Here is a 23,761-nt window from a genome sequence, read left to right as displayed (position 1 = left end):
CCTGGGCCCCTCATCCTTATGGTGGCTGACCCAGGAAGTGACTGCTCACCAGAGGCTTGAAGAGGGGCCACGGGCACACATCTGCCCCAGATCTCATACCCTGGTTTTGGCTTTACAGGTTGTGGGGGAGTCTTCTCCCCGCCATGATGAGGTGTGGCCAGTGGGCATGGACTAAGGTATCCCTGTGGGGGGCCAGACCCTGCCCCTTGCCTTCTCCCCAGGTCCCTAGTTGGCCAGGATCCTGGGTGAAAGGCCCCTCTTCCGAGGCTGGTCTGGGGCACGGGACCAGGTTCCACCAGAGCTTCTGGAGTTGGAGAACTTGGGGCAATCTGCCCACATGATACCTCAGATACCAGGGCCCACCCTCTGGGCCCTCACACAGTGGCTCTTTTATACATGGACCTTGCATGTGAAAGCAATAAACATTTCTTCTGCTCCTTAATAAACAAAAAAGTTAACCATGAATCCAGTTCAGTGCCCTCTTATCTCAAATGGGCTGGTCAGAGGACTTGCCCACAGACAAGGTCACCAGGCTGTGACAGGGTTAGGAATTCCACCAAGTCCTGCCCCTCAGCATTCAAAGTAGCTGGCTTGGAAAGCACACAGAGGGTAGGCCTCAGGGCAGACAGGCAGGAGTTCGAATCCAACGCTGCCACTTGAGGGGACTCAGCCATCCTCTCCCCTCTCGATCTGTTTCCTCAGGACTGAATGCAGACAGTGACCCCTGCTTCCTGGAGGCATGGTCCCTGTGTGCCCAGCTTGAGCAGCCGCCTTTCCTGAGTACCTCAGGGAGGCTGATCAGGGTTGGGTGAGGGTCTTGCACAGAGCCCAGCACCCCACCCAACTCTCAGAACAAAGCAAGTGGGACCCACCCTTCCCTGGAGCAGAGTGCAGACTTCGTGGCGCCCAAGGGCCAGAGGGGTGGTGGCTGAGGGGGCTTGGGCTTGGCTTCCAGTGCGCCCAGAAGGACTGATAATTATAAAACCACATGGGGCTGCAGCCGTTGTGGCTGTGGAGCGTGGGAGCCCCTATGGCGTGTTGGAGCAGCAGGGAAGGTTTTTGGAAGAAAAGCCAGGATGATGAAATCACCATATGTCCACCCATTTGGAGCGTGGACTTTTCAAAGGACACACCCCTGGTGTGCCGTGGGCAGAGGAGTGGGCTTATAGGGCTGCCAAAGACTAGCCTAGGGAGTAGGGACCCTCAGCCCCACCATCTGCATCAGCCCCTCCCCCAAGCCACTGCAGTTGATATATTTAAATAAAACCAGAGGCCTGAGCAGGATTGCAGTTCTACAATCCTCCACCCTCCAATCACATGCCCCTCCTAGGGGCCTGTTCCAGCCACAGCTGGAGGCCAGTCCACGTACCCTTTGTCCCCCACACCTGAGCTGGCCCAGTTCTCCGTTGTGCACAGAGACAGAGACCCAGAAAGAGAGGAAGTCGCTCACGAGAGGCCACACGCCTGGCCAACAGGAGGCAGGGCTGTCTGATCCCAAGGCCGGCCTCTCCTTGTCCTCTGACTCCCTGGGGCAGAGTAGGGCGCTGCACCTCTGCTGTGGCCAAGGGCAGGAGCCCTGTAGGACCATCTGCTGAGAGCAGTTTTGGGAGGCACAGCTGGGAGAGGCTCATCCTCAGCCATGGGCGGCTGAACCTCGACCTTGGGGAAAGGGGAACCACAGACCAGGGTCAGGACGCCTAAGATTTGGGTGTGGGTGTGGATGTGAACGACCCCAAAGCCTGCCCTGTGTCTGGGCCCCTCCCAGACACAGACTCAGAGGGCTGTGCTCTAGGGGTCAAGAAACCCGGGTTTCCTGCTACTCACCTGCACTGGGCTCTCACCTTCCACCTCTTTGGGGTCCCCCTTATCTGAACTGTCCTCTTTCTGCTAGGCCTGGGTCAGTTGTTAAGCTGACAGTTTCCTTTTCTCACCATCTAAGACCCTCCTCAGAAGCCCACATACATCAAGTCCACCATAGTCTGGCCTTTCCCTTTTCCTTGTCCCCAGGGGCTGGATGCCAGATGCTGCCTTTCTGCTGCCAGGCACTGGCCTAGGCCTGGAACCTGGCACAACCCACTACCCACCACCCCAGCCTCAAGGTATCAATCTGTTAACGAGGGAGGGCAATAATAACTCCCTCCTTCTGGCAGGGCCCTGGTGAAGATAACAGATCTGCACTCACTTTGAAATGCTAGGAAGCACCAGAGAAATGTGAGGCGGTGTAATCACCACGATCTGCTACCCCTCGGGGCTGGGTAAGAGCTAGTGCCAGCATCTCAATGCCAAAGGGGCTTAGGTGGGCTGGGAGGGTGGAGGGGGCAGTTGACCCTGTACCTGAGTGGGTCTCCAGAAAGCAGTGACTGGAGGAGTGTGAATGAGGAGGTTGGTGAGAAGAGAGGGGTGGTGGAGTTCTCCTGCTCAGACTCACTCATCTGCAGAGTACCCACCCGCTGGGCCAGGGTCCCTGCCACACACCGTTGGATCAGAGAATAGATCTCCTTGGGGCAAAGCAGGGCCAAGTGCTGGAACTTCTTCTGACAGCAGATCTGGGGGACTAGCTACTCACTGAGGCTGGAGCAGGAGTTCAGGTACAGACTGAGTCCCAAGGGGCATTCTGACCTTACAACTGCATAGAAAAGGAATGCAGGGAGCCAACCTCCTTTTACAGACAAGGCAACCGAGGCTTGCAACAAGGTCGTGACAAAGCCAAATACAGGACAAAATAGAATCAAGCGCCAGTCCCAGCTCTGCCCCATGAAGACTCCAGCAGGACTGTTTTTGCTGTAGAGGGCTGTTTCCCCTCTGCTGTACTATGTGGGACAGAGTCCGAAGGGCAGGGGATAGACTTGTTGAGAACTTGACATTCAGAGAGGCTAAGGATCACACAGGGAGTGACCTAGGTGAGACCCAGAGTCCTCACCAGTTGGCCCTTGACTACTGACCCTTGGGGACTGTGGTGGGGTTGGGGTGAGGGATCAGGGTGTCCAAGAAGGGCAGAAGAGGGATGGCCCATTTTCCTACCCAGGACCCTTTCCCTCCTGTTCCCCAGGAAAAAGGAACTTGCTCCCAGCTTGAGTACCTGGCCCTACTCTGGTCTCTGGCGCCCTCCTGTGGCCACAGAGGGTGGGAATCTTTCCCATGGGCCCCACCTCTGCCCCGCCCCCTTAAGGAGGGCCTAGAACGCTTCAGGTGAGAGCCAGGAGGGCTCAACACACCATCCCCACCCCCCTCCCGTCACAGAGGCAATGACAGCATCCCCAGATTTGGGTTTGAATCCTGGCCTCCCTTCCCTAACCCGACCGCCTTGGGTGAGACAGCCCATTGCACAGACCTCGGGCCTGTGAAGCCACAGGGCAGGTCTCTGAGGAGATCAAGTGTGAGACCCGTCGGGAAGTCCCCTGTGTGCTGCCAGGGATGCTTAGTTCAAGAATTTTGTCACGAAACTAACCCTGTCTGGTTTCAAGAAGGTCCCCATCTGAGGGAGGAGGCACATCTCCAAACAGAACTTTTAATGGAAGAATTTGTTGTCTAAAGCCACGAAAATGCCCCACCCTTTGATCCCTCCTCTTGGACAGCCCCACAGCTCCACGGCGTCTGGTCCAGCTGGAGACAGCTGGGCAATCAGAAATACCACTGGACAGAGTCAGTCCCTCCCCTTTCCCACCTCCTCCAGCCCAGCCTGGACCTCTTTGGCCCTCACGTTCCAGGCGGGCCACAGGCCCTGCTCCTGCCTAGGCATAAAAAGACTTATGGTGGAGTTACCAGCCCGGGCCCACTCCAGGGTCTAGCTGTTGGGGCTTCCTAACCCTAAGCCACTCGATTCACCTTCGTCCTTCCCAAGCCTCAGTGTGTCCATCTGTCAAATGGGTTTAACCCTCCCTGCCTCACCTACCCAGGTTGGCTGTAACGATGTAAGCAAAATATAATCAGAAACTAGCGAGTTTTTTGGAGAACGCTGCCGAGCGGCCGGCATCCCGGGGAGGGGACGGACTACAACTCCCATCTGGCTCCGGGGCCGCGGGCGTCCCCAGCCCCTCTCCCCGCGCTGAGAGACGGCCCTTATCCCAGGAGGCGAGGGAAGTTGCAGTGCCCCGGGCATCCCCCACCTAGGATAGGGCGCGGCGAGAACCCCGGTAGGGGTGGGTCTGGGGCCGCGCAAGGATCTGGGCTACCGTCCGGCGGGAGTTGGGACCCTCTCCTTGCTCCGCCCCGCCCAGGCGTTACTTTTCAGGGCCCGCCCCCCCACTTCCTGGCCGGGAATTGGCCACGCCCCCGCGCGCCTCCGCCCTCCCACCTTCACCTCCAGTTGCGTCTCCCATTGGCCGGCACACACCTGCCCGTCCGTCGGGGGGCGGGGCGGAGGGCGGGGCGGGGCGCCCAGGTGAGGGCGCACAGGCGGCAGCGGAGGAAGGTGACAGCGGGGAGGGCGGGTGGGTGGGGGGAGGACGCACGAAAGGACCCGCGGACCGACAGACAGACGGACCGACGGGCGGACATGCGGGCGGCCCGACTCTAGCCCGGGCTTGGGGCTCCGGCCGCAGCCATGGAGCGGCGGCTGCGCGCGCTGGAGCGGCTGGTACGGGGCGAGGCCGGCGGCGGCCCGGGGCTCGACGGCCTCCTGGATCTGCTGCTGGGGCTGCACCACGAGCTCAGCAGCGCCCCCCTGCGGCGGGAGCGCAACGTGGCGCAGTTCCTGAGCTGGGGTGAGTGCCCCGGGCGGGACCATGGGGGGTGGCCCGAGGGACACCGCGTCAGGAGCCTCTCCCTCCGTGCTCCACGCCCACAGACCCTCCCGCAGGGAGCCGCACTCCCACGGATTCCCCCCTACAAACGGCCCGCACTGACCCTAATACATGCCACCGTACCCCAAGCCCTCTAGGTCACCTGCACACTTTACCTTCACTCAGATTCACACACACACTTGTTTCCAGTCCCAGAACCTGGCACGTGTGCACAACACACATCTCACACAGACACGCAGAAACTTAGTCCCAAGTATACACCCCAGACACATGTACACAATACACACTCCGCACAGTCACGTCCAGGATTCCTCGCTCACATAAGTCACACCTCATGACCGGTGAGAACACACTGTCTGACACGCAGAACCCTGTGCATGTGACCCACTGACACACATGCTTTCTCAGTCTCCCACATTCCACACAGACACACTGAGACGCTCACATGCACCCCCTGGAGAGACCCAGGGAACCCTGTTCACCACCCCACCTATGCTGGCTATTACATACTTGTTTACTTGCAGGCATCCTCCACTTCCAACACACACACACACACACACACACACACACTTCCATTTCCGCCGCACACAAGACCACCCAGACTGGACACAGGAACCAACCCTAGGCCCTTTGTGCGCAAGCAGTTAGTCAGGCTTCCTGAGGGCTGTTCCCCAGGGCTAGGGGGCCAGGCTGGAGGTGGGTTTGCAGCCCTTTCTGGGGTTGACTCATCTAAGTCATTGGGAGTGGCTGGCCCTGGGTGATCCTGAACACAGTGTGGGCACTGGCGCCAGCCCCAGGGTTCCCTGGTTACACCTGTCCAGGACCTAGGGGGATAGCATGGGGGCCTAGCTTGGAGGGCGGGGTGAGGCGAGTGTTTGCCCAGTGGGTGACTAGCATTCCTGGCACTCCTGAGCTCTGGGCAGACACAAGCCTGGCCTGGCACAGTTGAGGGCCTGTGAGACATGCCAGTGTGTTCAGCCCCAGCCCCAGCCCTTTCCTCCAGGGTGAAGGCAGTCAGCAGGCCCCTGCCTCTGCTGCCTGCCCATCTCCCCGGGACTCCTGCATCTTATGTGTGTGTGCCTGACCATGTTGTCATCACTCACTGTGATGCCCACGCACACGTGCACTCCTCCCTGCCTGCCTCTGGCACCTCTGTCTTGGACCCCTGTCTGTTGACATCTCCCGAGGTAACTCTTAGGGTGGTGACTCACTCTGCTCCTGCCCCAACTTGTACCTACTCCTGCCCAGAGCCCCCATCCCTGTGGCGAGGCAAGGGGACTGGGCAACCTTTCCTGAGGGCGTCTTGCTGTGGGTCCCTGGCTTTGGCCCCTGTCTGGCTGATGGGTAGTTGCCCTGGCCTTGGGATCCCCCTTGGAGGCCCGTGGCTGCTCCTCCCCAGCTGCACACACGGGCCCAGGAAAGACAATTAATTTCTGTACTGAGGTTTCCACACCACCTCTGCTGCGGGGGTTCTGCCTGATAAACCTGTGGAGCAGCTCTCTGTCCCACCCACAGACCTGCCCAACTGGCAGGGAGTTTACCTGCTGGCAGGGGGAAACTGAGGCAGGGAGCCAGACTTCAGCTGCCCCCGACCCCTGCTGCTCACTCTCACCCCCCTAAGTCTCTAGGACCCCACTCCCTCCCACAGGCCTGTGGCTCCTCCAGTCCTGGGAAGGGCCTGGGAGTGGCTAGAGATGTCCCTCCTGGGAGAGTCAGGGACTGAGAAGGAGGAGGTGCTTGGCTAGGTGCATCTGCATCCAGAGAGGGAGGCCGGGCTCAGAGTCGTAGGGCCGGTCAGGCCTGGAGGAGATCCTGAGTGCTCACACTCTCAGGTGCCAGCGTTGGGCGCCAGGGAAAGGTGTTTTGGCTGTTTTCTAGTCTTGTGAGAACCTGGGCAGACCTCTCTGTGCGTCCAGACTGAGGACGCCCCACATGGGGAGCACAGAGCCTGTCCTGCCAGAGTCTTGCAGAGCCGTGACCGAACTGCCCTCCGGGGCCGCCCCAGGCTCACCCTAGCCAGGTACCTCTGTGCCTACAGGGTCCTGGGACCAGGGCCCACAGCTCCTCAGTGGCAGAGGAGCCTCTCTGGGGACAAGGAATGTTGCCCGTCCAGTTTCCCAAGACAGGCCCTGGCCTGGTCCTGCTAGGGGGCCAAGCACTGTAAGCTGGAGGTGGGAACGGTATCCCCATCGTCCCAGGGTGACCTGGCCAGCCAGGGTCAGCCCCCAGGCCAGGGAAGACTACAAGTCCCATCAGCCCCTGGGGTAAAGTCCACCTGGAGTCTGGAGACAGAGGTCCAGGGAGCTGTACATTCAGGGAGATCCCACGGCCAGGTGGTCAGCAGGGCCAGGACCCCACCTTCCACACTGCCGGATCATGGCCAAAGGGCCTGCTGCTCTTTCAACCCCTTGGCCAGAGGCCATTCCTGGGGAGGTCATTCCTGCCCTGGCCTCATGGGAGTTGAAGCTCCTGGCTTTTCCCAGGTGAGAGGGAATTGGGGCCCTCCCCACAGGCTCCCTGAGCCCCACTCTATGTGCTCTCAGTCAGCCCCTTTGTAGCGAAGGTGAAAGAGCTGCGGCTACAGAGAGATGACTTTGAGATCTTGAAGGTGATCGGCCGAGGGGCCTTCGGGGAGGTGAGCAAAGGGCCTTGGGTTGGTGGGGGGAGGGTGTTCACACCCAGGCTGGTCTGACCCCAGTGCTCTGTGGCCTCAGGTCGCTGTGGTGAGGCAGAGGGAGAGTGGACAGATTTTTGCCATGAAAATGCTGCACAAGTGGGAGATGCTGAAGAGGGCAGAGGTCAGTGTCGGGTCTGGTGGGACTTTAGGGCCCTGCAAAAAACCCTCCTGGTTTCGGGGACCTGCACAGGAGGTGGCTGGGCATGGCTGCCAGACAGGCAGAGGATCCATCCCCAGCAGCCGAGGAGTCCTCCTATCCCTTCCGCACAATAAGTCTCTTAGAAGAAGCAGAGTTGTTCTCATTTTCCTTATGATAACACTGAGGCCCAGAGCTGTAAATCATAGGCTTGGGCTCATACAAGTGACCTTGATCTGAGCTCCTAGACTTACTGAGTCTTCTTTTATCCCCTGAGCTGGCAAGGGTGGGTGGGGTTTCTGGGCTCTGATCTCACCCCCGTCCCTTACCCACTGTTCTCCAAAACTGCTGCAGACGGCCTGTTTCCGGGAGGAGCGGGATGTTCTGGTGAAAGGTGACAGCCGCTGGGTAACCGCTCTGCATTATGCCTTCCAAGATGAGGAGTACCTGGTGAGGATGCTCAGCAAAGTTGGAGGGGAGTTACCTGAGGACGAAGGAGAAGGCCTTTGGTGGTCAGAAGTGCTGGTCCAAGGGGAGAGAGACCCCTCCTATGGGACCAAGAGGCTTCCACTCCCCTCCAGCTCCAGCCTGGAGCCTCCTGCCTAAGCTTTGGCTGGGAACTGGCCACCCAGAGTTGCTGGGAGAAATGGCCCTGCCTTCCCAGAGGCAGGACCCCTGTGAGGCAGGTGGGAGGTAGGGCCCTGGGGCAAGTGCCCACCATGCCCCCACATCTGATGCTTGCCCCTTGCCCGCCACTATCTAGTACCTGGTGATGGACTACTATGCTGGAGGAGACCTCCTCACTCTGCTGAGCCGCTTTGAGGACCGCCTCCCACCTGAACTGGCCCAGTTCTACCTGGCCGAGATGGTGTTGGCCATCCACTCGCTGCATCAGCTGGGCTATGTCCACAGGTGGGGCCCCCAAAGCCCCTGCTACCCTTTCTAGCCTCTGTTGACAGCTGACCACATATGTGCCAAGCCCTGTGCTACGAACTTCATATGCATGATACCTTTGAATTCTCACATCAAAACCTTATGTGATGGGATGGGAGCTGTTATCATCCCATTTTACAGATGAGAAAGTCAGGGCTTAGTACAGGTAACACCTGGTTCGCGGTGACCTCACCAGTGGATGGCCGAGCTGTGGGTTGCACTGAGAAGTCTGACTCCTGTGTCCCCCGTAGCACACTCTGCTGCCTCCAAGGGTTGTCCTTATGGGTCTCTCTCCCCAGCCTAACCACTCTTCCTTCTTGGGAGCCAGGATGCCTGGCCACCATCCTTTCCCCCTTCCACACGCAGGCAAACACATTGCTTGCGGATGCACGCAGGAACATGTATGAGTGTACACATACTAGTGTGTACACGTGCCCACCCAGCCATGTGCCTAAATACACATCCACCCACATGGGTCAAGCCTTCACTCTCCTTGCCCTTCCCCAGGGATGTCAAGCCAGACAATATCCTGTTGGACATGAACGGGCACATCCGCTTGGCTGACTTTGGCTCCTGCCTACGTCTCAACAACAGTGGCATGGTAAGGACCCTGCCCCAGGTAGGGGCAGGGGATCCCGGCTGGGTGAGCTCCCAGGGGAATGAGAGGCACCAGGCCTAGTGCAGGTGGCATCAGACTCCCAAGGGAAGGAAGGGCTAGACCAGGGGCCAGGGTTGGGGCACCAAGCTGGCCAAGCCCTAGGGCGTAGGGGTGCTAGGTCCAGACCCGGGGCCATGGGGAAGGGCCAGAAGGCCCAGCCAAGCCTGAAGCTGTCTTTATGATGTCATCAACACCACCACCCACAGGTGGATTCATCGGTGGCAGTGGGGACACCGGACTACATCTCCCCTGAGATCCTGCAGGCTATGGAGGAGGGCAAGGGCCACTATGGCCCACAGTGCGACTGGTGGTCCCTGGGGGTCTGTGCCTACGAGTTGCTCTTTGGAGAGACACCCTTCTATGCTGAATCCCTGGTGGAAACCTATGGCAAGATCATGAACCATGAGGTCTGGTCACCTGGCCCTGGGGTTCTGGGAGGGCGGCAGGGCTCTTGTATCTGTGGGGCTGGGGTGTGATCCTGGATGCTCACCTGCACCCCTCCCCTGGGCCTGCAGGACCACCTGCAGTTCCCCCCAGATGTGCCTGATGTGCCGGCTAGTGCCCGAGACCTGATCCGCCAGCTGCTGTGCCGCCAGGAGGAGCGTCTGGGCCGCGGGGGGCTGGACGACTTCCGGAACCACCCCTTCTTTGAAGGCGTGGACTGGGAGCGGCTGGCAACCAGCACTGCCCCCTATATCCCTGAGCTTCGGGGGCCCATGGACACCTCCAACTTCGACGTGGATGATGACACCCTCAACCATCCAGTGAGTGGCAGGTCCCACCACAGTAGGAAAACTGCCTTGAGCTTCAGTGGCTGTGGGACCCTTCCCCCACCCTGCAAAGTTCCCCAAAGCAGTTGCTGGGCTGGAGATGACGTCTTCAGACCCCAGAGGCTCATGGGAGTTATGGTTCACCTGCACTGAGGTAGGTAGTGCCAAGTGATGGTCTTTGGACCACAGGTTTCATCCTGTTAACCAGAAATCCTGTAAGAAAGAAGACTCCCAGCAGCACCTGGAGGCCAGAGCCTCAAGGACTTGTGGAAGTTACAGTCTTTTGGGGGAGGCCTGAGCAGGAGGAGGTTGGCCCGCCCAGACCCAATGGGTCTCTTTAGTCTCAAGCCTCTGCCTGGAGCTGAGCCTATTTGACTCTGATTCACCTTCTTCTCCTACAGGGGACCCTGCCACCACCCTCCCACGGGACCTTTTTAGGCCACCACCTGCCATTTGTGGGCTTCACCTACACCTCAGGCAGGTGAGCCTAGTCCTCACACACCTGGTGGGAAGCTGGGGGCTGCTAGGCGGAGAACACTGGGAGTGTTGTCCATCAGGACTCTGGGAAAGTGGCTGAATGGCCCACCTGGTGTCTACATGAGACAGGGGCTCGGGAAGCGTGCTCCAAGCCCTCAGCAGGATAACCCCCTATGTCCTCGAGGTCTGGTGAAGCCACGCCCCCTCCGGGTCCTGACGCACAGTTTGCCCTCACAGGATCCTCCATGGCTGGCTGGGAGTATACTGGACTCCAAGCCAGAAGCCTAGTACTGCTCCCTGAATCTCACTTTATACCTCTGTAAAATGGGCAGGATGCTCTCAGCCCAATTCCATGTGTAGGGCTGGCCTGCAGCCGCAGCAATGTCCTGGCAGAGTAGGGGCTGTGAAATGTAAGCAGGCGGTCTGACCCTCACTCATGGAGTGCTATGTGCTGGGGGTGGGGCTCTCTGGGCCTATGTCTCTGAGTCCTCTTAACGGCCCTTGGAAGAGGCCCTGTCATCACTTCCATTTTCCTGCAGGGAAACTGAGACTCTGATATGTTAGGTGACTAAGGTCACTTGTCACACACTTGTAAGGGCCAGGGCTGGAGTTTGAACCAGGGCCCAGAGGGCCCTGGATTCACTGCCTGGGGCTGCTGCACATGGTACCGGCCTGGGGCCTCCCAAGGGCGGAGCCTGGTCTGATTTCTCTCTCTTCCCAGCAGAGCCCAGAGTTGGGTACAGAGCTTGTGTGTAGTGGGTGTTTCTTGGATGAATGAATGTTTGGATGCAGAAAAATGAAGGAAGCTTGTGAGGGTGGTTCTCCGCCAACTCATGTTGCCCTAATCTCCCCAGTCCGGGCCTTGAGAGCAGTTCTGAGCAGTTGGCTGCCCTGGAGCGGAGGCTCCGCTGTCTGGAGCAGGAGAAGGCAGAGCTGAGCTGGAAACTCCAAGGTTCGGGGGGATCCAGCTGGGCCATGGCAGGTGGGTCTGCCTTGGGGTCTGCAGCTGCAGGACTAGCTCCTCACCTGTGGGTGCCCCCCACCACAGAGGCTCTGCAGACCTCATCAGAGCATCGGGAGCTGGAGCAGTTACAGAAGGAAGTGCAGACACTACAGGACAAGCTGTCAGGTAACTCCCCACACCCCGCCTCTTTCCCCCTACCCTCACCTTGGAAGCTGAGCTGCTTTCCCAGTACACCTGGGTCCAACCTGGGTTCCAGTCCTGCCCCTGCCCTGTACATGCTGTGTGATCTTGGGGAAGTATCTTAAACTCTCTGAGTCTGCATGTAGAAAATGAGCAGGGATGAGGGTTCCATGCATGTAGAGTTCCTGGATGAAGCTGGGACAGTCAGTGTGCGGGTCTCAGTGATAATTCCTGGCAGAGATGCTGAGGGACAGCAAGGCCCCCTTGTCCCAGACGGATGGGCCCCCGGCTGGTAGCCCAGACCAGGACAGTGACCTTCGGCAAGAGAGAGACCAGCTCCTCCAGGTAAGGCTCAGTGAGGTGGGTGAGTGGCCCAGGGCTTGATGTGGAGGAGGTCCATGCCCTGATTCCAGGCCTTGCCTGCCACGTGGGCCCGCCAGGAGCTGGCTGAGGCTCGGGCAGGGCTGCAGTCGCAGGAGCAGGAGCTATGCAGAGCCCAGGGGCAGCAGGAGGAGCTGCTCCGGAAGCTGCAGGAGGCCCAGGAGAGAGAGGCAGCCACGGCCAACCAGACCCACACCCTGAACTCCCAGCTGGAGGAGGCCCAGGATGCCCGGAGGGAGGTGTGTGATGGGAGTGGGTGGGGACAGCAACAGGGTCCTGCCTCTGTGACTCCAGGTGTGGCTGGAGGCAGCCCAGGGAGCCGAGTTCAAGGTGCTGGGAATACCACGTGCCTTGGCACCCCCACTGTGTGAGCCAAGGCCTGAGGAAGGGAACGGGGGTTTGGGGGTATGGACAGGCGTCCACTGCCTCCACTCCGAGGGCAGCTGGCAGACCCCGAGAGTCTAGAGCAAGGTGGAAGGTTGGGGTGAACAAGCTCAGCACTGGCTGCCTCTGCGCCCTGTCACAGCTGCAAGCCCAGGTGGCCACGCTGAGCCAGGAGGTGACGCAGCTCCGGAGACAGCGGGAACAAAGCCTTGAGAGGGAATCTTCTCAAGTCAAGGTGGTGAGGCCTTGCCCCCTTCTCTTGGCCTGACCCCAATCAGGGTCCTCAGGGCCAGGTCTGTGTTCCGGGGGTAGGGTGGATCATGGCTTCTTGGGCCCCTGCCCTGACCCCTCTCCGTGTCCTCCAGACTGTCCACTCTGCCTCTGAGACCAACGGCACAAGAACGCCTGAGGGCGGGGCTCAGGAAGCACAGCTGAGGCAGGAGGTGGCCGCCCTGCGAGTGCAGCTGGAGCAGGCCCGCAGCCACGGGTAAGCAGGGCCGTCGGGGCAGGGGACAGGGTGAGGGCCTGAGCTGGGGGTCATCGAGTCATCCTTCTCCCTGTAGGACGAGTGGGAAGGAGGAGGCTCTCAGCTGGCTACAGGAGGAGAACCAGCGGCTGAGCCAGGAGCAGGAGCGGGTGAGCAGGGCAGGCAGAGGGCCGGAGAGACAGGAAGCTGGCAGGGTGGATGGTCAGAGCTGCCAAGGCTGCAGGCAGCTGCTGGGTGAGAAGGGTGAACACAGGCAGGACTCATGGGTGCTAGGGCCCCTGGGGGCTGAGCCCACCTTCCCACCTGATCCCTAGCTGGTGGAAGAGCTGGAGCGGGAGCAGCAGAGCAAGCAGAGGCTGGAGGGTGAGCAGCGGGAGACAGAGAGCAACTGGGAGGCCCAGATCGCCGACATCCTCAGCTGGTGGGTGCCAAGGGGCTAGGGGAGGGGGCTGGGCCCAGGCAGGGCTGATGGTGCAGCCCCTGATGGTGAGCCCCCTTCCCAATCAGGGTGAATGATGAGAAGGTGTCAAGAGGCTATCTGCAGGCCCTGGCCACCAAGATGGCTGAGGAGCTGGAGTCCTTGCGGAACGTGGGCACCCAGACTCTCCCTACCCGGCCGCTGGTGAGCCCTGTGGAGACCCGGAGGGGAGGGGTGCCGGGAGCCTCACTCCACAGGTAGGGACATTGAACTTATGGAAGATCAGGGACTTGCCTAAGCTCACATCGGGTCAGGGGCAAAGCTGGGGCTTTGAGCCTGGCCAGGCTGGGTTAGGGGGTTGGGCATCTTATATTGGTGCTCCCTGGCCACCAGGATCACCAGTGGAAGGCACGGCGGCTGCAGAAGATGGAGGCCTCGGCCAGGCTGGAGCTGCAGTCAGCACTGGAGGCTGAGATCCGGGCCAAGCAGGGCCTGCAGGAGCAGCTGACGCAGGTGCAGGAGGCCCAGCTGCGGGCTGAGAGGTGAGACTAGGGGCATGCACTTCGAGGGACCCACGACCCATGCAGAGGCCTGTGGCGAGCCCTCACCCGCTTCTCCCCAGTGGTCTACAGGAGGCTGAGAAGCAGAACCAGGGCCTGCAGCAGGAGCTGGCTGCACTCCGGGAGGAGCTGCGGGCCCGTGGGCCAGGAGGTATGTAGCCATCTGCTTGCCTGTCCTGGAGCAAGTCCTTCGCTCCAGGTCACCAAGGGGGTCACACAATAACCTTGCAGGGCTGTGAAAACAAGTTAGTTCCAGTCTCTGCTGCTTAACCCACTATCTGTTAGCTAGCACTTACCGAGCACCTGCTGTATGCCCACCCCCCTCCCCCATCCTGCATTCATTTCCCCATTTTACTGAGGTGGAAACTGAGGTGGAAGCCCCTGCTGGCCCTGGTTTCTCAGAAACAAGTGTTAGGGCTGGGCCAGGGACCCCACCCCCAGTGACCCACACCCTCTGTTTGCAGACACCAAGCCCTCAAACTCGCTGATTCCCTTCCTGTCCTTCCGGAGCTCAGAGGTAAGACCAGGTGCGGGACTGGTTGGGGAGGAGTCCTGGGGAGGACACAGAGGCCTTGACTCTGCCCCCATCCCATTCCCCAGAAGGATTCTGCCAAAGACTCTGGCATCTCAGGAGAGGCCCCGAGGCCTGGCGTGGAGCCAGAGCTGAGGCCAGAGGGCCGCCGCAGCCTGCGCCTGGGGGTGAGGACAGACGGGAGACCCACAGTCGGGGTGCTGGGCCCCACCTCCACCCTCTGCCTGCGCACTTCTCACCTGTTTGCCTGCCCTCCCCTGCAGGCTGTGTTCCCCAGAGCACCTGCTGCTAACACCGCCCCTGTAGAAGGTCCTCCTGCAAAGGTCAGCACCCAGAGGGGCAGGGCGGGGTGGGGGCACCAAGTCATTCTGCCAGGCTTCCAAGAACCTGCTTGGGTCCCTCCACATGCCTCCTGGCCAGCAGACCACACTGGGAATGGCAGCGATGGCAATGAGTTTTGAGTATGACCACAGATCGCTGGGGCTCAGAGTTCACACACAGCCACCTGGCTCATTCCCTGATCTCACTGGACACCACAGGGTGGCCTCAAGGGTGGGGCATGGCGCCCTGGGAGGCTGTGGTCAGGCATGGGTAATGGGCATGTCCCCCTCCCCAGCCTGGTTCACACACGATGCGTCCAAGGAGCTTCCCATCCCCCACCAAGTGTCTCCGCTGCACCTCGCTGATGCTGGGCCTGGGCCGCCAGGGCCTGGGCTGTGATGGTGAGACCCCTTGCCCCACCTGCACACCCGCCTCCCATGCGCCAGCCACAGCCGCTAGGGTGGAGGGAATGAAAAGTGGTCCTGATCCTGACTCACTCAGGCTGATTCTCTCAGTTCAGACCACTGGCACTTCCCAGTCAACATTTCTCACTGTTAGTTTACTCTGTTTTTCTTTTCTGACTTTATGGGGAGTTGGTGACAGCTCAGGTGCCACCATGGCCTGAGGGAAGCTGGGGCTGGGAATGCCCAGAGTCCTGGTCCTGGGCTGTCCCCACCCAGCCTCACATCATCTTTCGGCTCCCATTTTCCCCACAGCCTGTGGCTACTTCTGTCACTCGACTTGTGCCCCACAGGCCCCACCCTGCCCCGTGCCCCCTGACCGCCTCCACACAGCCCTGGGAGTGCACCCCGAAACGGGCACGGGCACTGCCTACGAGGGCTTCCTGTCGGTAAGCTGGCACTAGGGGAGGGGAAGGATGGGTGAGTGGGCTGAGGGCCTGGCAGGCCCTCCCTTACCTGCCTTCCCCCCAGGTGCCACGGCCCTCAGGTGTCCGTCGGGGCTGGCAGCGAGTGTTTGCTGCCCTCAGTGACTCACGCCTGCTACTGTTCGATGCCCCAGACCCAAGGCTCAGCCCAGCTAGCGGGGCCCTCCTGCAGGCACTGGATCTGAGGTGGGGGCCAGGCAGTGGCTTTGGGCAGGGGATGTGTGGGTCAACGGGGCAGCCAGGGCCATGTGACCTCTGACCTGCTCCATGAACCTCTCAGGGACCCCCAGTTCTCAGCTATTCCTGTCCTGGCCTCTGATGTTATCCACGCCCAATCCAGGGACCTGCCACGCATCTTTAGGGTAAGTTCGGGGGCAGGATGGGCCAGACCTCTGCCCGCGTCTATGTTGGCCCCACTCCAGCCAATTTCATCCATCTCCATGGCTGCCTCCTGCGTCCTGCCCCCCTTGCCCCATCATGGACGGCTACAATAGCCTCCATTCTGGACAGGGTAGCTACGCTTCATCCTGCAGCGCAGTGAGTTCTCCATATATGAAGCTGGCTGGATTCTGCCTTATGTAGGACCCTTCTGTGGCTCCCCATCGCCCTCAGGGTGCTCCTGACTGTGACCTTGAGGCTGTACGTTTCAGATTCTGCCAGCCCCTCCCCCACCCCCAGCATTCCTGGTTACTCTTCTCACCCCCACCCCCTCCCTGGCTCCAGCAGAAATGTCTCTTCCGCTCGGAGGTTGTCTTTCACTGCTTATCCTGGGTTAGGGAGCCCCACCCTGTGTTCCCAAGAGGCCCTGTCCTTCCCCCTCTATGGCACTGGTCCCAGAGCTCTGGAGCTGTCCCTGTGCTTGTCTGATCTCCCCACCTGGCTCACCACCTGTTGCATGACAGCACCTGGCACTGCACTGGGCCCACATCAGTGCTAATAAGCATCAACTGATGGAAGGAGGGCGGGAAAGACGGCTGGTTCTCAGCTCCCTGCCCTCCAGCCTGGGTCCCCGCCCATAGGTGACAGCCTCCCAGCTGACAGTGCCGCCTGCCACGTGCACCGTGCTGCTACTGGCAGAGAGCGAGGGGGAGCGGAAGTGCTGGCTGCAGGTGCTGGGTGAGCTGCAGCAGCTGCTGCGGGACACGCGGCCGAGGCCCCGGCCTGTGTACACGCTCAAGGAGGCCTATGACAACGGGCTGCCACTGCTGCCCCACACACTCTGTGCCGCCATCATCGGTGAGCCTCGTGCTGAGGGGGCCGCCCCGGGCAGGCTTGGGGGAGGAGCCTGGTCACTAGGGCCACTGTCACTGCCCAATCCCTGCAGCCCTGAGCTGTGGACTCTTGCACGTGTGTCCTCCTCAGCACTCCCCTGGGCATGGCTGTGTGAGGGACCTGGGCTAGGGGGTGAGAGCCTGGCTTCTGCCACCCCATTTCTCTGCACATCCCTTTCTGCTTTTTCTCAAAGAATGTCAAGTAAGTGAAAAGACCAAAGGCTTTAGTAAGAGATACAGGAGTGTTCCGCTCCTGCTCTCTTACCAGCAGCTGGGGACCATGGGGGAGCCTCACATTGTCCTGTGCTCAGCAGGGCCTCCATAATGGACAGTGGGGGAAGAGGAGAGGAGGCGGGACCCCCCGGCTTCCCCCAGCCCCCCGGCCCTGGCAAGCCCCTGCCTTGATGGGCTAGGACTTCCTGCAGTCACTCAGGACAGGAGCCATGGGAGAGAGTGCCCTCGTCATCCAGGTCCCCTGTGCCAGCTGGGAGCTGGGGGACTGGGCATTTATTGAGCAGGGGTTGCTGTGAGCTTAACACTCACCCTGCGTTGCTTTATCTCTTCACAGCCTCACAGCAGCTCTGTGAGAAAGGTACCATTATTATCCCCACTTTACATAAGGGGAAACCAAGGCTCTGAGAGGTGACGTGACTTACCCCAAATCCCACAGCTCGGGGTGGGGGGGCCACTCACCCCAACTCGTGTCCCCATGGTACTTCCCCATTAGAGCCAGTCCAGACTCGAACTGAAGGGGCCAGTGATTCAGGGACAGTGGGACTGCCGTCTCTGTGTCCTCAGGAGAAACTGAGGCTTGCCAAGGGCAGGTGGACTGCCTAGTCTCCTGTCTCAGGATGGGCCCCCTGACCCCCGACCTCTTGCTCCCTCTACCAGACCGGGAACGCCTTGCTCTGGGCACCGAAGAGGGGCTGTTTGTGATCCATCTACACAGCAACGGTACGTGCCAGGCTGGGCCAGGGCGGGCATGGGTGTGGGTCAGCCCCAAGGGACAAGGAGGATGGGCACTGGGCTGCTCCTCAGCCACCTGTCGGTGACACTCTCCCTCGCCAACTCTGCAGACATCTTCCAGGTGGGCGAGTGCCGGCGGGTGCAGCGGCTGGCCGTGAGCCCCACCGCAGGCCTGCTGGTCGTGCTCTGTGGCCGTGGCCCCAGCGTACGCCTCTTTGCCCTGGCCGAGCTGGAGAATGCGGAGGCAGCAGGCGCCAAGATCCCTGAGTCTCGAGGCTGCCAGGCCCTGGCTGCCGGGCGCATCCTACAGGCCCGCACCCCTGTGCTCTGTGTCGCAGTCAAGCGCCAGGTGCTCTGCTACCAACTGGGCCCAGGCCCAGGGCCCTGGCAGCGCCGTATCCGCGAGCTGCAGGCCCCAGCACCTGTGCAGAGCCTGGGGCTGCTGGGTGACCGGCTGTGCGTGGGCGCGGCTGGTGCCTTCACCCTCTACCCACTGCTCAACGAGGCTGCGCCCTTAGCGCTGGGGGCCGGTCTGGTACCTGAGGAGCTGCCACCGTCCCGAGGGGGCTTGGGTGAGGCGCTGGGCGCCGTGGAGCTCAGCCTCAGTGAGTTCCTGCTGCTCTTCACCACTGCTGGGGTCTACGTGGACAGCGCCGGCCGCAAGTCTCGCATCCACGAGCTGCTGTGGCCAGCAGTGCCCACGGGCTGGGGTAAGGCCTGTGGAGGGCCAGGCTGGGTGGGGCCCGGCCCCTGTGATGTAGCCCACACATTGGAGGAAGACAGGGTCCTGCCCAGGCTCCTGAGCTTGGCGTTGGAGGCCAGCGTGTAGCCCCCTGTCCAACCACACCCTGCTCTGGCTTGCAGGAGGTCTTCTCCCATGCCTTCGCTCGTGCTCTTCCCCCTGCCTGAACTACTCTCCTTTTTGTACCTGGTGAACTCTTAGCCAAGCCCACCCCCATAGCAGCTCAGGGCCTGGAGCTGGTAGGCCCTCCATAAGTGGCACCATGATTACTGTCATTATTATCACTGCATTCATGCTTCTGCCTGCCCCTACCACCATGGGTCCTTTGCTCCTTTTTGCCCTCCTACCTCTGTTCACATCTCTGCCTTGCTCTCAGCACCTTCTTATAATGACTGGTTTGGTGCACTGGGGGCCTGCAGATGGACTGGGGCTGGTGCTTCATCATGTCCAGCACCCAGCCCAGGCAAGTGCACCCCAGGGCCTATGAATGTTTGGAGGAATTAATGAATGGGATAGTGAGGGAGTCCTGCACCTCCACAGGTAGCTAGTGTGATAGGATATGGAGGGACAGAGAAAGATTGTTCATGAACAATTGCTTTTCTGGGGTAGGGCCTGTGGGTTGGGTGTAGCACAGACATTCAGTGTGTAGGCGTTGGATCCAGACTGCCTGGGGCCAATTCCCAGCTCTCACCACAGAGTGACTTTGGCCGTGACTTAGCGCTATGGTTTCTGTTCTCTCATCTGTAAGTTAGGGGCGATACTACTACCTGCCCAGAGTTGTTTGAGAATTAAAGGAGAAAAAATATGCAACATGGCTAGAACTAGGTCTGACATGGCTTAGTGAGTGCTCTGTGATCCTTATCTCTGACTTGCTTTGGAGGTTGGGTGGGGCAATCAGGAGTCTTCAGAAGGACCTTTGGAGGGGCATGGAAGTTACTGTGCTGTGACAGCGCACAGGGCCCTGTGACACAGAGGGAGCAAACAAGCCCAGAGAGGTGCCTGACTTGCTTGGAGCTAAACAGCACAGTTTCCCACCCTGCAGGTTACGCAGCCCCCTACCTGACAGTGTTCAGCGAGAATGCCATCGATGTGTTTGATGTGAGGAGAGCAGAATGGGTCCAGACAGTGCCACTCAAGAAGGTGAGGGCCTGCTCAGACCCTGGGGCTGGACTGGGGTATGGTCGGATAGTGTGGTGTGACCTCTGTTGCCCCTGCTTTAGGTGCGACCCCTGAACCCAGAGGGCTCCTTGTTCCTCTATGGCACGGAGAAGGTCCGCCTCACCTACCTCAGGAACCCTCTGGCAGGTGAGAGAGTGGGGGTGAGGGGCAGGGAGGTGTGTGACCCTGAGTACCAGTTGACTGGGACCCTGGGGTCTTGTGAGCACGGCCCAGCTCTGCTTCTCCCGCAGAGAAGGACGAGTTCGACATCCCCAACCTCACCGACAACAGCCGGCGCCAACTGTTCCGTACCAAGAGCAAGCGCCGCTTCTTCTTCCGAGTGTCGGAGGAGCAGCTGCAACAGCAGCGCAGGTGCGCTTGCGTGGTGCAGCGGCTGGGCTGGGCCTCCGGCTCTTGGGGGTGGGGTGAAGCACAAGCCCCACCCCCCAGGAGAGGGCGGGGCGGTGTCACTTATGTCAAACCCCTCCCTTCACCCCTTCCACCCTCAGGGAGATGCTGAAGGACCCTTTTGTGCGCTCCAAGCTCATCTCAACGCCCACCAACTTCAACCACCTGGTGCACGTGGGCCCTACAGAAGGGAGGCCCACCGTCAAGGACCTGCCCCTGGTGAGAGTGAGTTCTCCGGAGCCAATCACAAGCCTCCCCGGCGAGGCTGAGCCAATCACCCGCCTCTGCTTACCCGGGGCAACAGCGTGTCCAGGCAGGGGACCAACTGCGGTTCATTTGACCTGGTCCCAGCCCTCCACACTGTCCCCCAACAGGCTCCAGAAGAGAAGAGCCAAGGTGCCCGCAGCTCTGGCCCGCAGCGGCCCCACAGCTTCTCCGAGGCCTCTCGGCGCCCAGCCTCCATAAGCAGTGATGGCCTCCCTGGAGACCTGGACCCCAGTAAGGCCCCAGCTCCACAGCCTCCACTACCTCTGCGTCCCGCCCCTATGTTTCCACCCGCTTTGGACCCCCACAAATCTGACCCTGGATTTTTGTTCCCTTGCTTATCCTGCTCCCGGAACAGTGAAGAGGAAGCCTTGGACATCTCTGTCCAGTGAATCCGTGTCCTGCACCCAGGGATCTCCGAGCCCTGCAGCCTCCCTGATACAGGTGAGCTAATAGGGGCTTTCTCTTCCCCCATTCAAAGGCAGGCAGTTCTATTCTGTGCTGGGCCCTATCCTAAGACCTGAGGCCAGAGAACAAGCTGAGCCCATCCCTGCCTTGGATCCTAAGCGATGCTGACTCTCACCTGTCTCACCCCTTAGGAGGTCCCATCAGGGGCCTGGAGGCAGGTCAGCCTAGATGGGAATCTTGGCTCTGACTGTCCCAGCAGTATGGACCAGGGTGAGGTGTCCAGCCTCCCTGAGCTTGTCTCACCTGTAAAATGAGGTTATTATCATGAGACCTGTATGAGGTGAGGATACCTCAGCACAGTGCCTGACACACGGGGAGAGCACCACAGAAGGGGAGCTCTCGGAATTCTTAACAGAGGCTCAGCCTAGGGGTGAGAGGTGAGGGGAGGGAGCAGTCCATCTGGCTAGGGACAGGGAAAGAGCTGAGAGGATCTGGGAAGGCTCTCACTTACCCTCCAACCACAGCTCCAACTGCTACCCCAACTCCAGCCACACCAAGCCCTGGGACTTGCCCAGGTCTTTCACACCTCCAGGTTCTTACCACTGCCATCCCCACTGTTTTGCATGCCCTTTCCTGTCCTCATCCTGATTAAAGCCCAGGCCATCTTCAAGGCTCTGCACCAATATCACCTTCTCCAAAGACCACTTGGCTGCCTGGTCAGGTGGTCAGGGCCTCCCTGGGGCTGGCACCACCTTTGGTGACCCCACCCCCTCCTTGTCAGTTCTGCTGTGCTGTGGTTGTCATCTGGGTACCAGTCTTCCTCCCTCAACTCTGGGCTCCTTGATAATGGAGGTCAAGTTTATGTTCTGCCTGGAGTAAAGCATTTTTGTTTATTGAATGTAGAAAGGAGTGAGTGAACAAAGGGGCTTTGATTTGGACTCCAGGATTAAGTAGGATTTCCTCAGTCTTGCATACCTCCACCCCACTGCACATCTGGCCTCTGAGGGCCCAGCTGAAGCAGGCAGTGGGTCCTGGGGAAGCCTCTGTGAGGCACCGGCCCAGTGAGGAGAGTCCTGCCTTCCTCTTTCTACCCTGTGTTCCTTCTCTTTCCCCTCCAGGTCTCAGAACGGCCCCGGAGCCTCCCGCCAGCCCCTGAATCCGAGAGTTCCCCTTGACACCTTCCAGTGGGGCCCACCCCAATCCCATGACCTAGAGACTCAAGGGAGCAAAGAGCTTGAGGAATGCCATACCCTGGCTGGTCCGGGATGTGTGGAAATTCAGACTCAGGGAGGGCCTGGACTGGGCAGTGATGGGGAGGCTGGCCTGGGTTCTGAGGACTGGGGTGGGTGGGATGGGGTTTGACTCCCAGCCCCCGTCCTGCCTTTCCCCTCCGTTCCCAGCCCCAGCTTGTGCTAGCCACAGGGAATAGGATGGCCCCCTTCTACCCTGGGGGCCCCTCTACCCTGGTGTCCAGGGGTGATTGTGCCAAAGCTTTAATTTCCAGGGCCAAGCCCCAGGAGGCTTGAGAGTAAGAGTAAGAGATGAGGGACAGGAGGGCTGGGTCCCTGGGAGCAGTCTAAGGTCTTGGCTGTGGACTGTAACCCGCAGAGAGGCCGAGTTGGGACGTATCCCAGTCTCTGCTCAGAGTCAGGGTGGAAAAGGCAGGCTGTGATCCAGAGGAAGAATAGAGAATGTGAGAGGATGTAGGTGAAGGAGGTAAGAGAGGCAAGGGGGAGGAAAGCAAGTGCAGGAGGAGGGGATAGTGGTTGGAAGGAGGTGAAAGCTATCCAGAGGAGGAGAGAAGGATAAAGGAGGAGCAACAGAGAAGAGGGAGACCAGAGGAAGTGGTAGAGTCGGGAGAGGGCACTGGGAGAGCACACGTCCTGGCACCTTCTTTCTGGGTGAGCTGGTGGGGGTGGGAACAGGGAGGGGCTCCAGGAGCCAACTGACATTGTCATCTAATCCGTCCAGGAGGAAGATAACTCCTACAGGGATGGGATGAGGGGTATTTATAAGGGCTACTTGGTGGGAGATGGGCACCCTACAGGTCTCCAGGCACACTGGCCCTTCCCAGAAAGGGGGCGGGGTCCTTTTTCTCAAAGCTTCAACCACCTGTGTATTAGGGGATCATAGGGGTATTTTATTATTGATCACAGTCATTATTATTGTTATTATATTGCTATTTTTATTAAACCTCCCCCTACTGCTGAGTAGGGGGCAACCTAAGTATTTATCTTCTCAAATGCCATATTCCCATAAGGGATCAACCTTGACACTCTGTGAGGCAGTAAGAAAGCAATAAAGATAACTTTGTAAGCTACTGGCCTCCCCGCCTGGATCTGTCTTCCTGGGGTTCGGAGGATGGAGAGAGGAGTGGGGGAATCAGGGATAATTAAAAACCAGGTTGTCTTCCTGTATTTTCACAAATCAGATGACATTCAAATGGGGGGTCAATGAGGAGAGTTTAATAACCAAGGGATGGTTTACAAAAATGTGGGCAGCACTGAGGAACCCATCAAGGAGTGGCAGTGCCCTGAGTCCTAGCAGCAGTAGGGAGCTGTCAGCACCCCTAGGCCAGCCGGGCAGGAAGAGGCAGGTGTTCCGGCAGGTGCTGTGGCTGCCAGTAGAAGACCTTGGCAATGGCCAAGCAGGAAAGCAGCCCAGGAAATTAGTCGCTCCACCTCAGTCTACTCCCTCCCTCCCGTCTCCTGCTTCCTTTTGTCCAAATGGAAGCAGCAGCCTGAGGCCCATAGAGCTCAGTTTCTGCGGTCAATAGAGCAGCCTTTGGAGTGCAGAGCAGTGTGGAGAAGGAAGGTGATCTGGAGGGCACACACAGTGCCCCACCCAGGTGAGAGGAGTAGTGGGAGGGGAGGTCTGAGAGGGGTCTCACTTGTTCTTAGCTGGGATGTCCATGACAGCGCAGGACCCAGGCCTTGAGACTGGGCTGGGTGAGGAGGGAGGGTAACGCCTGTGTGCTGGGACCAGGGCAGGCCTGGGGCTGGTTGCTGTGCCCTCAGTCTTGTGGATGACACTAAAGG

The 23,761-nt window shown here is 59.7% G+C and overlaps 1 protein-coding gene across 7 annotated transcripts; it reads left to right on the top strand.

Annotated features, from left to right (window-relative positions):
* The first annotated feature begins 4,439 nt into the window (after window positions 1-4,439).
* On the top strand, window positions 4,440-23,043 carry CDC42BPG (CDC42 binding protein kinase gamma). 7 transcript variants are annotated; one of them, XM_072970237.1, is made up of 38 exons: window positions 4,440-4,703; window positions 7,286-7,377; window positions 7,457-7,540; window positions 7,910-8,005; window positions 8,319-8,467; window positions 8,996-9,089; window positions 9,353-9,553; window positions 9,662-9,910; window positions 10,318-10,397; window positions 11,248-11,345; window positions 11,442-11,522; window positions 11,776-11,882; window positions 11,978-12,157; window positions 12,445-12,537; window positions 12,668-12,789; window positions 12,866-12,938; window positions 13,104-13,210; window positions 13,297-13,411; window positions 13,601-13,749; window positions 13,830-13,918; window positions 14,232-14,284; window positions 14,368-14,466; window positions 14,563-14,622; window positions 14,916-15,021; window positions 15,337-15,470; window positions 15,553-15,692; window positions 15,787-15,868; window positions 16,526-16,742; window positions 17,346-17,369; window positions 17,669-17,731; window positions 17,854-18,453; window positions 19,528-19,625; window positions 19,706-19,790; window positions 19,895-20,015; window positions 20,153-20,276; window positions 20,426-20,549; window positions 20,674-20,759; window positions 21,842-23,043. In XM_072970237.1, the coding sequence occupies exons 1-38, from the start codon at window positions 4,544-4,546 to the stop codon at window positions 21,896-21,898; spliced, it is 4,692 nt and encodes a 1,563-aa protein (XP_072826338.1). In that variant the 5' UTR covers window positions 4,440-4,543; the 3' UTR covers window positions 21,899-23,043. The 7 variants fall into 7 exon arrangements, with proteins under 7 accessions (XP_072826338.1, XP_072826339.1, XP_072826340.1 ...); XM_072970238.1 differs by having other exon boundaries at window positions 12,445-12,540; window positions 14,371-14,466; XM_072970239.1 differs by having other exon boundaries at window positions 12,445-12,540; window positions 20,153-20,270.
* The last annotated feature ends 718 nt before the right edge of the window (window positions 23,044-23,761 follow it).

Source organism: Vicugna pacos, chromosome 10 (assembly GCF_048564905.1).
Source record: "Vicugna pacos chromosome 10, VicPac4, whole genome shotgun sequence".
NCBI lineage: Eukaryota > Metazoa > Chordata > Mammalia > Artiodactyla > Camelidae > Vicugna > Vicugna pacos.
The sequence above is the reverse complement of the archived record's forward strand: the minus strand, read 5'-3'. Positions and strand labels throughout refer to the sequence as shown.